The 16,460-nt window shown below is 54.0% G+C and overlaps 1 protein-coding gene across 3 annotated transcripts in view; it reads right to left on the reverse strand.

Annotated features, from left to right (window-relative positions):
* Positions 1-7,763: 7,763 nt before the first annotated feature.
* Positions 7,764-16,460, reverse strand: part of DHRS3 (dehydrogenase/reductase 3) — a gene marked incomplete at both ends in the record, with an annotated part of 45,349 nt that continues 36,652 nt past the window's right edge. For 2 of the 3 annotated variants that reach the window (XM_080690480.1, XM_080690479.1), the window contains 2 exons: positions 7,764-7,848; positions 12,246-12,371. In XM_080690480.1, coding sequence (XP_080546606.1) covers positions 7,764-7,848; positions 12,246-12,371 — 211 coding nt within the window. The remainder of the gene's footprint in view (positions 7,849-12,245; positions 12,372-16,460) is intronic. The other variant, XM_080690481.1, reaches the window with a different exon arrangement.

The following is a 16,460-nucleotide window of genomic DNA, read 5'->3' on the forward strand; positions in this document are numbered from 1 at the left end:
TTTATGACTTTTATTATAAATATACTAATTTATTAATCTGTTACTCAGTATTGATTAAGTACCCTGCCTACATGCATCCTACTTATTCTGTTTTGTGGTACTGGAGATGGAACCCAGGGGCATTCTACCTGTGAGTGGTACCCCAGCCCTATTTTTGATTCTTTATTTTGAGACAGGGTCTCACTGAGTTGCAAAGGGCCTCACGAAGTAGCTGAGGCCGTCCTCGAACCCCGATCCTCCCATCTCAGCCTCCCAAATGCCGGGATTACAAGCGTGCGCCACCACGCCCGGCTACATCTACTTATGTGTGTACCACTTCCTCGATTTTTCACGAGCGGCGCTGTAGTGGGCAGGGTGATTGGTCCCATCCTACAGAGGAGGAAACAGGCTCAAAGGGGTCAAGTTCAGATGAGGTTAAGCTCAAGGTCCCAGAAAGCCAGGTCTCCGCATCTCAGCCAGATCTGGCTGGCTCCGTCCAGTCTCTTCCCTTCTCTGGACGCTCCTGGGCCGCCAGCCGGGCAGCCAAGTCGACCTCTCTCAGCTTCCCCGGCCAGTGGGGATGACAGGCAGGCCCAGCCTGGCATGGCTGCGGAGGGGGGCTGGGCCCGCCCACAGCGAGAAGCCAGGCCAGGGGATGCACCGTGGCCCTGGGGGATGTTTAGCCCCGTCTCACACTTGGCGTGCCAGGCTGGGGACGTGCACATGGCCGCAGCCAGGCCTGGGCTGGGGCTCTGCCCACATCCACATGACCTTCCCAGGGGGGATCTGGTTACATCACAGCGGCCCCAAGGAACAAACACAGCCTGTGTTCTCCTTGGAGGGCTGGTTTCCTTGGTCTTGTGAGCACTGGAAAAATGAGAAGAATGAGCAGGATTGGAAAGGCTTGCAGATTCTGCAGAAGTTGGGTGACTCCGCGCAGAAGGACTTTCAAAGAGAGACGCTCGAGAGGTCACGCGTGTGCGGGAGGCGTCCTGGCTTCCTCGAAGGGTTAGGGCCCGGCCCGGGGGCCCGCTGTGGCCCTGCTGCCCCCTTCCCCACGGCCGGGCCGCTCAAGATCTCTGGGCCACGGGCTCCACGGCTGTTCAGTGCCAAGGATGCAGGCGCCCAGCGGCTCTGGGTGGCTGCAGAGAAGAAACGAGACGATGTCTGTAGATCAGAGGCCCCCCAGGGGCGATTTTGCACCTTAGGGATATTTGTTAGTGTCCAGAAATGGTTTTTAATTGTCACAACCAGGAGAGAAACCAGTGTGTGAAGATTAGGGTGCCGGCAGACACCCCGCAGCACCCAGGACGGCCCCTAGCACAGAGACCTTCTCGTCCAAAACGTTAGCCTGGCGGTTGAGGGAAGGCTGAGGAAGAGTCCTGAGCGCTTGGCGATGCCTGCTGGTTTTTACTGTCTGGGGGCACACCCGGAAGTATAAGAGAAGGTGGGCGGGAGAACAGCAGGAGGGTGCTGGGGGAGCAGAGATCTCAGTTGGCAGCCCCTGGGGAAGGGTCTTTGATTTGTTCATGTTCATTCAAAAATCTCACCCAGAAGCTGGGCTTGGTGATGCCTGGCAGTTAATGAATGTTTTTAGACAGAGCCTCATTAAGTGCCCAGACTGGCCTGGAACTTGTGATCCTGCTGCCTCAGCCTCCCAAGCAGCTGGAGTTTAGATTGCACACTCCTAGGAGTGAACCGTGTGACATGTGAATTATATCTTAATTAAACAGTTACAGGCAGGTATGGTGGCACACGCCTATAGTCCCAGTGCTCAAGAGGCTGAGACAGGAGGATCGCAGGTTGGAGGCCAGCCTCAGAAACTTGGCAAAACTCTCTTTCAAAAAAAAAAAAATAAAAATCAGCCGGGCGTGGTGGCGCACGCTTGTAATCCCAGCATTCGGGAGGCTGAGACCTGGAGGATCGTAGTTCGCGGACAGCCTCAGCTACTCAGTGAGGCCCTCTGCAACTCAGTGAGACCTGGTTTCAAAATAAAGAATAAAAAATAGGGCAGGGGGTGTAGCTTGGAGGTCAAATGCCCCTGGGTTCCATCCCCAGACCCGCAAAAAAAATAAATAAATAAAAAATAAAAAAATTAAAAATTAAAAATAAAAAATTAAAAAAGAGCTGGGGGTGAGGCTTGGAGGTAGAATGGCCCCGGGTTGAACCACCAGTACCAAATAAATAAATAAATACATTATCAAGCAGTTACACTAAACCATACGAAGATGGTTAAGTGGTGATACTGGTAACGACTGAAGTAAGCAGAGGGCTGAGATTGATCAACCGGGCCACCGTGGCCAGCTGGGATTTGCTGTCCTCTGACAAGGATGTGGCATCTAAGTTCCAGGAGGAGGGGACAGGACACTACTCAGGAGCCTCTGGGGACAGAGCCCAGTGTGCGCCCCGGGTGAGAAGACAGCCTGCATGCACCATGCATTGAAACCCCAGGGAAAGGTAGCCGGGGGCCAGCACAGAGATGGGGCCTGGTGACCTGAGAGGCGTCTTGGCTCGGGACCCTGCAGAAATCGGCCCCCACCTGCTTAGATCCTGCTCGGACAGCCCAGCTTCCATGCAAAGGCAAGTTTACTTGCAAAGTGCTTTTCTGTTTTTGCTATCAGGAATATCTTCAAAATCCCCAGGGGAAGGGTGGGCTGCAGCAGGGTCTCCAGGCCCTCTGCCACCCCAGGGTCACACGGCACTGCACTGGCCGGCCAGCCTCCAGGTTGGGCCGAGGCCCCCGCACCAGCTCTTGCTGCCTGGCCTGCTGTCCTCCGGGGGGACCCACCCATGTGGAGAGCATCTGCCCAGCGGGGCTGGGGCAGGGAGGCTGCCACTCCCGGCAGGGCCTTCCAAGGGGACTTCTGTGTTTCTTCTCTTCCCAAGCCACAAGAAGAGTTGGGTGCCAAGGGGCTGCCCAGAGCGAGTGATGGTGGAAGATGCCAGAGAAATGGCTTAGCCACGCCCCGTCCCGCTCATGTGCACGCAGGACAGCGGCCTGGGCTCCTCAGGAAGCACCTACTGAGCCCTGGTGACCCTGTTGCTGCCCTCCCCAGGGGCCTCCCCTCACCCCTGCCCACCACCCGCCTGAGTCCTCTGAACCTCAGCACCTGCTCAGCACAGGAAACTGGCCACACCTTGAGGACACTGACAGCACAGGCCGCCCAGCGGTCCCCAGGGTCCTCGGGCCCTGGCCAGGGTCCCCTCCTCCCCTGGACTTCTCACAGCCTTCTTAAGTCTGATTTGCCCTTGACCGTCACTCCAGTCTGAGAGGCAGGAGGGCACAAGTATCGCCCCCACTCGGCGGGAGGTGGCGGAGCCCAGGCTGGGACCTACATCAGCGGGATTCCCTTCCCCCAGGTCCTAGGGCCACCTGGCTTCCTGATGGGCCCGGGAACAGCTGGGTACCCAGAACGGGCATCAGAGCCCCAACCTCAGGGGGCTGTGAGAGGTGAGGGGAGCCCAGACCCTGCACAGATGAGGGGCACAGGCCCCTAGGCTCAAAAGGAACCATAGCAGGCAGCCCTTGGTTTATGAAGAGACGGGTAGCCCCTGGTTTATGAAGAGATGGGCAGCCCTCGGTTTATGAAGAGATGGGCAGCCCTCAGTTTATGAAGATAGGCAGCCCCTGGTTTATGAAGAGATGGGCAGCCCTCAGTTTATGAAGATAGGCAGCCCCTGGTTTATGAAGAGACAGGCAGCCCTCGGTTTATAAAGAGATGGGCAGCCCTCCGTTTATGAGGAGACGGGTAGCCCCTGGTTTATGAAGAGATGGGCAGCCCTCAGTTTATGAAGAGACAGGCAGCCCTCGGTTTATAAAGAGATGGGCAGCCCTCAGTTTATGAAGAGATAGGCAGCCCCTGCTTTATGAAGAGGTGGGCAGCCCTCAGTTTATGAAGGGACGTGTGTTAAGTTATATTTACAAATCGAATCACAGTGTAACAGCTCCGCTCAAAGGCAGCTAAGTAGGACAAGTTTGGGGGTGCCCATGAGTCAGCCATCCCTCCTTCTGTGTCAAGAGACATATGACAACTCTAGCTTTGCTTGAACCCAAGAGTACGTGGATATAGATGTCCTCTTCACCAAAACCTAGACTCCTGGGCATTCTCCGTGATCTGGAGCCGATATCTGGGTGGGGGGAGGTTGCCCTGGGCTATGGCGGGAGCATGGGTCTCCTCTCTCCTTAGAAGACCCCCTTGCCTCCCTTAGCTCAGAAATGGACAGCCAGATTCTTCTGTTGGTGACCTGGCTCATTTTTTGACCAGCACCCTCCAGACTGAAGAAACACCCCCAACGGCTGGGGCTGCTTGCTCGTCACTGTTCCGAGATGGGGCGTCGGGGAAGAGGACTTGGGGCTGAGCCATGGTGTCAGCCCAGAAGCTTCCTGTCACCCTGGTTCCTTTCAAACATCAGTTTCGCCTGAAAGAAGTCAGTTTCTCAAAGCATTCTGGCCCCTGGGAGCCGAGCGGTGGCCACAGGGCTCAATTCCTGACCGCTGGCCAGGCCAGAGAGCCTGCTCCCCTGGAATGGGGCCAGGATGGGGCTTAGGTCTGGCGCCTCCCTGGGCTCGGTGCCCACCCCCAATCTGGATCTTTTTGGGGGTGGGGAGAAACCTACCCCAAGCCTGGCAACTGGGTCATTTCCCAGGACCCAAGTCTCTGCAGGGCTGGCACGCCCCATCCTCGCCCTCGGGGGGTTGGCGCTTGTCAGTCTCCTGCACTTGGCCAGGCGAGGGGACAGAATTAGCTCTCCACTCTCACTCTCCGGCAGCCAAACCATCCCAGGGAGGGACCAGAATTCGGCCTCCTGGGAATCTGCCCAAAGCTTTTTCCCCTGGTTCCTCCGGGAAAAGGTCCAGAAATAGACTAAAAGCTCCTGGCAGATGGGGGAGGGACCAGGCCCTGCATGAGGAGAAGCCCCAGGGGGTATGGGAACTGAAGAGGTCCCACTGCGGCAGAGACAGCAGACTCCAGCTCGGTGGCCCTGGGGAGGGCTGGCTGGGCCTCTCTTACACCCAGGGCAAAAGCATTCCCGGGGACTTTTCTTACAACATTCCCGGCTTTCAGGCCCAGTGCAATTTCACAGAAACCTCAGGAGTCCAGTGCTCCCCGAAGGGCTGGCTTGACGCCACGTCATGAGCACAGAAATCTACTGATGGCTCAAAGATGGTCAGAAGAACCAGGGCTAGGGCGAGAGGATTCCCCTGAGCCACCCAATTATGCCCATCCCCAACCTACATCCTGGGAGAGGCGGGGACAGACCCCTGCCCCGAGATGCCCACGGGGGTGATGGTGGCTTGGACGATCCAGGAGCACCCCCTCGCACACTCTGGTCCTCAAGGTCCAAAAGGAAGAAGGCGAGGCTCCTGGCCCTTGCCACCGTCAGACGCTGCGGGAAGGCGAGGCGCTTGCAGGTCAGGCAGAGCTGGGTTCAAATCCGGACCTGGGTAAGCCGCCGCGCGGTTTCTCATCACGAAACCGGCTTCCTAACTCCCCCTCCAGAAAGGTCTGAAGATGAGCTTGGTCCTGGCCTGTACCCCTGAGCGCCACTTCTCCACTCCGTTCCTGCGTCTGCTTCCCTCTACCCTCCGCCTAAATTTTAACTTTTACTCCTGACACCTTCTTCCAAGGTATGGCTGAGGGCCTCAGCACCCAGGATTGGATTTAAAGGGGCAGGCAGGGCTTGACCATGTGACCTGCTACAGCCAATGAAATGTGAGTATCAGTGACGTAAGTTGTCTCCGGGCAGACACTTGAGGAGCCAGCTGGAGGTTCGCAGGGGGTCTACCTCCGCCTGGAGGCTCCGTCCTAGGTACAGGCTGTTGGGTTAACCAGAGTCCGGGGCGAAGACCCACGGAGCAGAGCTGCAGCCGCTCTTGAAATAGGAGGTAGCCGGAAACCTTCATTGCTGGAGCTTGGGGGTCGCGTCCTGGTCGCTCTAACACACCCTGGCTGCTGGAGGTGTTGGGAGAGGTCTCTGAGAGCTTGTTTCTCTGGCTTCAGCGACTGCAGAGTGAAAACGCCATGCTTCGGGGCTGCAGCCACCTGTAGGTGCTCAGAAAACTGCATAGAATCACGGCTTGGCACGCCTGCACGCAGACCAGCGAGGCCCTGGCCCCGGCTCAGTGACGATCCTCTAGTGGAACTTGCCTGAGGTTTTCTGCAGACGCCACACACCTCGAGAGGCCTGTGACCTGCTTCCTCTCTGGGCCGCCTGGCCTTCAGGAGCCCCGCGGACAGAGGCTAGTTAAAGAGATTGCGGTCACTCCCCTCTCGGGCTGGCCGAGGTGGGCCACTGAGCTTGCCACAGCCGGGAAAAGCCAGTCTGGAGAACCACGTGGGCATCTCTGCCCTGATCCTTTTGTGCTTGATCCTAGGGATGGAACCCAGGGGCCTTCTACCTTTGAGCTATACCTCCCAGCCCTATTTTATTTTTTACTGAGAAATAGGGCTCTCGAGAAGTTGCTGAGGGCCTGCCTAAGTTGCGGAGATCTTGCAGTCCTCCTGTCTCAGCCTCCCCAGTCCTGGAATTAGAGGTGTGTGCCATCATGCCTGGCTCCCCACGTCTTTTTGTCTATCACTTCCCCACGCCAATTCCTTCTGCTACTCTGAACCTTCTTTTTTTGCAGTCTGGGGATGGAACTCAGGGGCATTCTACCTCTGGGGATGGAACCAGGGGCATTCTACCTCTGAGCTATGCTCCCAGCCCTATTTTTTATTCTTTATTTTGAAACAGGGTCTCACTGAGTCGCAAAGGGCCTCACTAAGTAGCTGGGGCTGGCGGTGAACCGCGATCCTCCGGCCTCAGCCTCCTGAATGCTGGGATGACCAGCGTGCGCCACCACGCCCGGCTCTAACCTTTTCTCCCCCTGCAGTCAAATGTGGCACAGAGCCTGTACCACCCCAGAGCACTGGCCTGGCTGTGATGAGCTTTCACACGCGTTTCCGGTGCCTTGGGACTCCTCAGCCAGCTGATTGGCAGCCTGTCGGGGAGGTCTTCAGAGTTTCGGCTTCTCGGTGATGGTCCCCTCTGAGCACCAAGCAGGCGCTAGGTAGACAGCAGGTGTCTAAAGAAGAGCGACTTCTCTCGCAAGCCGGTGGTGGCCCGTGGAAAGCTCTAGCTGCGGACAGCTCTCTGCAAGCCAGTTACCGATGGAGAGGCACGTGGCATTGTGAGGCGCTTGGCCGAGCTGGTGGGGACCAGGCGCCTCCCTCTGGCTTCTCTCCTGGTTCCTCCTCTTCTCCTGGCAGCTGACCCTGAGCAGACCAGTTCTCCCAAAGGATGGGGTTTTTGTGGTTGTGACAGGTTCCCCCCCCCCACTTCCCACCAAGGATTTGAACACTAGAACTTGCAAAAGCCATCTCTCTTTATTTCTCATTCCTGCTGTTTGACCAGTTTTTGCAAGCTGAGGATGAGTGGGTTTTGGAAGGGAAGGCGGAACGTCTGGGGACAGACCCTCCCAGAAATAGTCTATGCACACCGCTCAGGCTGGTTAGACTGCAGAAGCAATTTAACAATAAACTCTACAGAATCAGAAATGTGCCAAAGTGTCAAGGCAGCTGCTGGCCAGTTTCTTGCCTCCCCATGGGGGTCAGTTATAGCAATCAGTCCTGTGCAAAGGTCCTGGGGCTGACCTGGAAGGCTGCCACATTCTTTCCCGGGGACAAGAGCGGTCCTGCGTACCCCACAGAAATGTGCCAGCTGGCGGGCTCGCGGGTGGGTGCCCAGGCTCCATGGCTCCCTCGGGGTCCGTGGCTCCTCACGCAGGTCTCTTCCTCCTACCTCTATGTTCGCCCTTTGAAAGTGTTCATACAGGTGTAGGTTCCTGAGAATCTGTGTATCTCCTCCAGGGCGGCCTGGGGAAGTATGCTGGGGAGCAGAAAGGAAGAAAAGGCGGTCAGGGAGGGTGGGGGGCAGCAGTTGGGTCATCGGTGGCCCCGAGACGTGAAACGGAGTAGTAGAAAGATCTAGAAGTGTTCTCCTGTCTCCCAGCCACACGCCAGCTTCCCCCATGAAGGATCCTGCCCGCCCCCGGCAGGGCCTCTACATGGGTGAGCAGCTGTTTACTGGAGGATCAGTCGTCACGGCCGCGTTCGGAGCAGCTGCTCTGGCTGGAGCGTGGTTGGTCGGCTCCGAAACTCACGCCGAAACGCCATGGCCCTTGGGAGGCGACTGGGTCACCAGGACCGTGCTCTCGCAAGGGGTCAAGCCAGTCACAGACCAGTGGGCTCCTGGGCTTTCTTGGGAGGGGCTTTGTCACCAGGCTCTCTGGTGAGCTCTTCTGTCTTACCATGTGATAGCCTTCACCATGTTGGGGCCCGGCAGGAAGCCCCTCACCAGAGGTCCTGCGCTACTGTGTGTGTGTGTGTGTGTGTGTGTGTGTGTGTGTGTGTGTGTGTGTTAGTTACTGGGGATGGAACCCAGGGGTATTCTACCTCTGAGCTACATCCCCAGCCCTATGTTTTATTCTTTATTTTGAAACAGGGCCTCACTGAGTTGCAAAGGGCCTCGCTACGTAGCTGAGGCTGGCCGCGAACCGCGATCCTCCTGTCTCAGCCTCCCGAATGCTGGGATGACAAGCGTGCGCCACCACGCCCGGCTCCTGCTCTACTCTTAAGACTCCCCAGCCTCAGAGAAGTGAGTTCTATTCTTTCTTTTTCTTTATTTTTACTTTTATGGCACTGGGGATTGAACCCAGTGGCTATCTACTTCTGAACTATAGCCCTAGCCCTATTTTATTTTTTATTGTTTTTAAACAGGGTCTAGGTAGGTTGATGAGCGCCTCACTCCTTGGCTGACATTGTCCTCGAACTGTGATCCTCCTATCTCGGCCTCCCAAGGACTGGGATTCCAGTGTGCACCACCACGCCCGGCGAACCCCCATACTTTATAAGTTCCGTAGTCTGTGGTATTCAGTTACAGTTACAGAAACAGCCTAGGACAGCACCTTAGGGTTCACCGACCTCAGAGACCACTCAAGGCCAGCGGCCACTCTTTCAACTGAGATTTATTACGTGAGATTAAGGAGTTAGGTGTAACTTGGGTGCCACGTCCACCAACGATGTGTCCCAGACTCACCCTCTGGGTGCAACCCAGAGCTCCTGGGCTTCACCAGCAAGCCAGGGGGTCATCCTTGTCTGTCTCTCAAATGGTTCCTTTTGTGGCAGATATTTTAACTCTGAGCACGGGCCTGGCATACAAAGGCCCTCTCTAGCCAGGCGTGGTGGCGCACGCTTGTCATCCCAGCATCTGAGAGGCTGAGACAGGAGGATCGCGGTTTGCAGACAGCCTCAGCTACTTAGTGAGGCCCTCTGCAGCTCAGTGAGATCCTGTTTCAAAATAAAGAATAAAAAATAGGGCTGGGGTGTAGTTTGGAAGTAGAATGCCCCTGGATTCCGGTACCCCCCCAAAAAAAAAAAAGAAGGCCCTTCCATCTGTGTGTTGAACCGAAGTGAAGGGGCCCAGTCCACTCTAGGTCCAAGATGGGAAAGGCTCGTTTCCAGGCAGAGTAATCTGGAAGGTTTCCTGGGGGTGGTGGCACTAGGGTTGAGCCTCTGAAGATTTCTTTTGGGGAAGTTGAGGAGGGGGACAGTGATGGAGAAAGCAGTCGGAGGACAGGAAGCACAGGCTGAAGTTTATTATGGAGATGTTCTAGACGAATAAGATTTTCTAGAATGTTCTGGAAGGCTTCTAAGAAGTTCCCCGAGGTGGAGAGTGTCAGTCCGGCCTCAGAGAAGACCCAAGCCGCTGCTTTCATACGGGCTCCCCGAGGCGGGCGAGGGGTGTCTTAGATGGAGGTCAGGATGGACCGAGGGCATGGTGCTGTGGTCTCTGTGCTCCCAAGAGCCTTTGCCCCACTCTCTGTGCCTCTAAGGAGGCTTTGAGTTTGGAGGAGAAAGGACTGGCTGGTCTTTGTCCCCTCCGTTCTAGGGGTGTGGTGGCCACAGGGTCCCAGCAGGCAGGGGGAAGCTGGCTTTCCTGGCACTGAAGCTCTGATAAGAGCAGGAGGCAGCCCTGCATGCGGGCACTCTGCTTCCTGGACGGGCCTTCCGGGTCGGAGGGGCCAGGTGTGGGGGGCCGGAGCCCCAGGAAGCCGGGCCCCAGGGACGAGCGGAACTGAGAGGCCCGAGAACCGTGCTGAGGGGCACCGGCGGCAGCCCGAGGCGCCATGATGCTGGGGAAACCGGAGGAAGCCTGTCTCCTTAGACAGCCTCCCTCCCGCAGCGGTCTGCCCGGTAAGTCCCCATGATTGGTGCTCTAAAGTTTCTGCACATGTTAAGCCTTTAGCTTCAGGATGCCTGGCTATGAGATTAAACTTCCAGAGGGCTGGGGCTAGGTCTCATAGTCTGTAGGAAAAAAAAGTGATTCTCAAAGTCTGGTCCAGGAACCCTCGGCAGGGGGTACCTGAGACCTCATCGGGGGCCTGCAAGTTCAAACCATTGTATTTACTTATTTAAATTTTTTTTGCATGTGTGTGGTGCTGGGGGTTAAATACCCCAAGGGCATTCTACCTCTGAGCTACACCCCCCCATCCTTATTTTATTTTTATTTTGAAACAGAGTCTTTCTAGGGTGTTGATGATCTCGCTAACTTGTTGAGGCTGGCCTTGAACCTGTGAACCTGCAATCCTCCTGTCTCGGCCTCCCAAGTACTAGGATTACGGGAGAGCACCACCACACCTGGCTCAAACGATTCATATAATAATACTTGGCTCTTTTCACCCTCACTCTGTCATAGGGTGCAGTGGGGTTTCCTAGGGGATGCAGGATATCACATCCGATAGAATGAAAAGCAGATAGATATGAGAATCCAGTTGTCTCCAATTAAACCAGGTAGAAAGAGATGTGCTTAAATATAAAACTGCCATTCCTGACTATGGGCATTTTGTTTTAGAAAACATAATTATTTGTCATAAAATATATTTATTTAAGTACTGGGGATGTAAACCGGGGGCATTTTGACACCAACCTACAACCCAACCACCCCTCATTTAAAAAAAAAATATATATATACATATATATATATTTTTTTGGTGGTACTGGGGTTCCTGGAAGCCCTTCTACCTCCGGGCTACACTCCCAGACCTATTTTTACATTTTTATTTGGAAACAGGGTCTCCTAAGCCAGCGCGCGCCGCTGGCTTTGAACCTGCGCGATCCTCCTGTCTCTGCCTCCCAAGCGCGGGGATGACAAGCGTGCGCCACCGCGCCCGGCTAAAAAAATATTTTTAAATAGGATGTCCTTAAGTTGCGAGGGGTCTCACTAAGTCATCAAGGCTGGCCTTGAACCTGTGATCCTCCTGTTTCAGCCTCTCAAGTACTGGGATGATAGGCCCGTGCCACCATACCTAGCACGCATCGATGTTAATATAATAGGCCTGCTATCGCGGTTTATTCTTTTTATTCTTCTCATTATTTTTCTGCACCGAGGATCGAGCCCAGGGTTCACACACACTAGGCCAGTGTGCTATCACTGAGCCACCTACATCCCCAGCCCTTTTATTTTTGTTTACTTTGAGATAGGGTCTTGCTAAATTGCCGGGGCCAACCTTGAACTTGTGACACCCTTGCTTTAGCCTTCAGAGTAGCTGGGATTGTAGGCATGTGCCATCATGGATGGCACATGGATGTTATTGTTATTTGTTTGTTGACACTGGGGATTGAAACTTGTTTTTACCTCTGAGCTACATCTCCAGGCCTATTTTATTTTTTATTCTGAAACAGGGTCTCCTTAAGTTGATGAGGGTCTCTTTAACTTACTGAGGCTGGCCTTGAACCTGGATCCTCTGTTTTAGCTTTCCAAGTATTAAGATTACAGGCCTGTGAGACCACACCTGGCTTTGTTATTTACTCCTAGTGCTTGTGAGGCTGAGACAGGAGGATCCAGGTTCGAGGCCAGCCTCAGCTACATAGTGAGGCCCTTTGCAACTCAGTGAGACCCTGTTTCAAAATGAATAAAAAATAGGGCTGGGGTGTAGCTTGGAGGGCCCCTGGGTTCCATCCTCAGTATGGCAAAAAAGTAATAATAATAATGCCTAAGACTTACAGGGGTTCTGAGACCAACAAGTTTGAGAACTGCTGCCTAAGGTAAGGATAGAACTCTAAGGCAGACGCCAGCACTCCTCAATCTCCTGCCCACAGCAGACATAACTAATCGATCGCATATGCTCTTTCTCCTACCTGCTGCCTCTTCCCCACTAGGGCCTGCGGGGGTGAAGGGGGGACGTTTGGCACAGCCTGACGCTGAGCTTTGCCCCCGGTCCGTACCTTTTCAAGATAACGAGGATATGCATAGTCCATGGGAGCAGGAGGAGGGCCTGGTTTAGCTGCACGGCTTCTACTGTCCTGCGAGCCACCGTCTCTGGCTTCAGCGGGGGGAAGAGATTGGGAAACCTGAGGGAGGAAGAGACGCAGAGGCTTCAGCTCGGGGAGCGCGGGCTCCTGCGGAAGATCCGCTCCGTGTGGCTCTTGGGGCTGCGCTCTGGCCTTTCCCGTGCATGAGACTAGAGACCGTGGGAACGCTCCCTGGAGCCAAGAACTCTACGCTCCCTCGCTCTCCAGGCCACGGCGCCTGCGAGCAGGGACTGCAGAGTATGGGCCTGGAGGTCAAGGGCTTCTAGGCCTCCAAAGCCCTGCAGGGTCGGGTGCCAGAGCCTTCCCACACTCCCTACAGCCCCGCGTGGCCCCAGCCCTGCCCAGGGTCCTCACCACCTCTGCTCCTACCCTGCTCCAGCAGGAACCCTCTTGTCTCCGAACACTCTTCCCTGTCAGGGCCTTTGATGGGGTTGCTCACCCTTCCCTGCTCCTCCTCTGGGAGGCCTCTGAGCTTGCCCCCTGCTAACTGCCTGGACTGTGTTTATTCTGCTTTTTTCCTTGACGGCCCGTCTCCTTTCCCCACGAGGGCAGCAGCTGGGTCAGCCCCGCTCCCGTTCTATTCCCAGCCTCGAACACAGTGTCTTGCATGAAGTAGGTTCTCCATAAATACTTGTTGCTGGGTGTGGTGGAGCACGCTTGTAATCCCAGAACTTGGGAGGCTGAGACAGGAGGATCATGGGTTCGCAGCCAGCCTCAGCTACTTAGTGAGGCCCTGTTTCAAAATAAAGGATAAAAAATTGAGCCGCGGGTGTAGCTCTGTGGTAGAATGGCCCTGGGTTCAATCCCTAGTAATGCAAAAAACTAAAAAAATTAAAAAAAATAAATACTTGTTGAACGTTGTGGAATGGGTGAACACTGAGCAACTCGCTGTGTCTCACACCTGTCCTGTTCGCCCTGTCTGGAGGTGGGGGCTCTGTTAGAGATGTCCTCTGCCCAGCTGCTGGTCCTCTATCTATCTGATTGCATTCAAACATTAGCAGACTGCTTGCTCCGGGGATTTAGGTGAATCAATGACTGAATAGCCAACAGCAGGGGGCGTCTAGTCGGAGGGCTCTGATCTTAGACCCACGCTGCAGTGGCGTTCCCTGTGCCACGTGCAGAAAGCATCCTTTCCAATTTGTGGATGGAGAAACAGAGACCCACGTGAGTTCCAGGCGGCCGCTCTTCTCGCCCTCCTGGGCCTGAGGGTGCAGGGCCGGACTGCTCGGTCTCACCTCAATCCCTCAAAGGCCCGTGACGCGACCTGACACTGGGAAGATTAAGGGCGGTGAGTCACAGGGACTGAGGTCATTCCCGAGGCCGGAGAGGCAGGGATGGCCCCTGCCTCTGCTGTCACGAAGGTGCTTGTGGGAGCCCAACAGCCCTGCCGTCCAGAGGGCCGGCCCCTGGCTCTGCAGAGAGAGAGAGTGTGCTGGTAGCTCACTGATAAGGAACCGTACAGATAAGGCGCCTGGTCCTGACTCTCTGGCCTCCACCTATGGCTGGCCTTGCCTCTTGGGGAAGGACAGAATGGACAGACCAAGCTCCATGGGCTTGGGGAAGGGGAGCTTTCTGGTAAAACCCTTGCAGGAGAACCCAGCCAAGGAGCCTCAAGCCTGTCTGCCGGTGGATTTCTCCTTTCTCCCCATGGTTGGGGGGACGGTACACAGGAAACGGGCAGAACCATCAACTCCCACCGGAGGCAGCACAAACTCCAGGAAAAACCATGTTGCGGCTAGCCAGTCTCTCTTGTGTGGCCTTGGGCACGAAATTGCTTCCTCAGTTCCATCCAGCGTCATGGCGCAGCCGGAACACAGAATCAACACGGAGACAGCGGCCCCCACCACATGCCAGTCTTCCAGGGGAACCTGTCATGTCCCCACCTTCAACCCTGAGAAGCCGTGTGCAGGAGGAAACCAATGTTTTTGTTTGTTTTCTTGCAGAAAAAGGGAGTTGGTGAAGGCCTGGCCTCCCCTGTGCTACTCTTCTGACCAAGCCCTTGGGGACTCCCCTGCACAACTGCAGGTTAACTAACATTCCCCTGGTGCTGTCTGGCAGGCATAGCTAGTCGATTGCCGCACAGGCACTCGTCCAACCCACGAAGCCAGGGGTACTATTTTAATCCTTGTATTTTGCAGTACTGGGGAGCGAACCCAGGGGCATTCTACCTCCAAGCTACATCCCCAGCCTGATTTTATATTCTTTATTTTTGAAACAGGGTCTCACTAAGTTGGAAAGGACCTTACTAAGTAGCTGAGGTTGGTGCCTGCGATCCTCTTGTCTCAGTCTCCCAAGTACTGGGATTACAAGTGTGCACCACCATGCCCGGCTTCTGGCTTATTAATTCCTTTTTATAAATGTGGAAATAAAGGCACAGAAGAGTCAAGGAACTTGCCCAGGGCCGCAATGGAGCTGGGATTTGACTCCAAGCCATTTGGGTCCATGGTCTGGACCACTCAGGATAAAGGTCTTGGGTAAATTTGAATTTCCTTCCCAAAGTGGTAGAGAGAAAAGATACAATATATACCCGCAATGGCTATGGACACCCGCCATTTCTGTGCTGACGGCAACCGATTCAAACTCTGGCTTGCCACTGCTGCGTGCATAGATTGAGCACCTCCTGTATACTTGGATGAAAAGAAACCAAAGCAAGTCCTCAAGGTGGGGAACTATCATGGGATGTCAGTTGCCATGAACGCAGCCTCCTTTAAATTCCGGACTTAAAATTTGCTTCCAAGTCGGGTGGACATAAGTACTTCTGGGACAAACTCTGCAGAAATGGTCTGCTGGGAAAATTAATGACATATATGAAGATGTGTGTCGCGAGTACAAATATCAAGCGCAGCAGCTCTTAACCGAGCATCCTGCGTGCCCCGAGCTTTGCACGAGGTGCATCACATGCGTGTTTCCAACTCTGCCAGTAATCCTACAAGGTAAATATTCTTTCCGCCATTTTGCAGAGGAGCAAAGTAAAACTCAGAGAGAGAACAAAACTAGTCCCCGCTTTCCAACGGGAGGGGAGCTAAGGTGTTACCAAAACCGGGTATTTTTGATTCTTGACCACCAAAGCCACAGCGTCCCTTTTGCCAAGAACTAAGGTGTGCTGGAAAAAAACGAAATTAATAGTGATTGATAAATGACAGTAGCCATTGATGAGGCCAGTCTTCTCAGGAAATTAATAAATAGTGATTGATAAATGGCAATAGCCATTGATGAGGCCAGTCTTCTCAGGAAATTAATAAATAGTGATTGATAAGTGACAGTAGCCAGTGATGAGGCCAGTCTTCTCAGGAAATTAATAAATAGTGATTGATAAATGGCAATAGCCATTGATGAGGCCAGTCTTCTCAGGAAATTAATAAACAGTGATTGATAAATGACAGTAGCCATTGATGAGGCCAGTCTTCTCAGGAAATTAATAAATAGTGATTGATAAATGACAGTAGCCATGGATGAGGCCAGTCTTCTCAGGAAACCCATGAATTCTGTCCTAAACATGCCCCCCTCCCTTAATCTTGGCAAGCTGTCAAACCTCCTTGCAGTAGCGAACCAGTGTTTTGTTGTTGTTGTTTTAGGGTTTTTTTGTGGTGCTGGGGATTGAACCCAGGAGCATTCTACCTCTGAGCTACACCCCCAGCCCAATTTTTTATCATTTTTTATTTTGAAGCAGGGTCTCACTAAGTTGCGGAGGCCTCACTAAGTAGCTGGGGCTGGCCTTGAACCTGTGATCCTCCTGTGTCAGCCTCCCAAGTACTGGGATTACAAGTGTGCGACACCACGCCCGGCTCCAAACCAATGCTTTTATTTATTTATTTTTTTTCTTACAGGAAATGTGAGTTGGTGAAGCGTATCTCTCCATGGCATGAGCCGACACTGAACTATCTTAGGGAATTCTGACAATATTCCTCCATGACATCTTTTTCTCTCTTTTTTTAAATTTTTTTGTAGTACTGGGGATAAAACCCAGGGTCTTGAATACGCTAAGCAAATGCTCTACCACTGAGTACAGCCTCATCCCTCCTCCTCATTTCTGGAGGAAGCTGAAGCATCCAGCTTAGAACGCAGTATGCTGGACAAAAGGAAAAAATGGAGAAGATCATTTGGGGGGTAATTCCCGGTTTTCATTTC

This window comes from Muscardinus avellanarius (assembly GCF_963383645.1).
Source record: "Muscardinus avellanarius genome assembly, chromosome: 3".
Taxonomy (NCBI): domain Eukaryota; kingdom Metazoa; phylum Chordata; class Mammalia; order Rodentia; family Gliridae; genus Muscardinus; species Muscardinus avellanarius.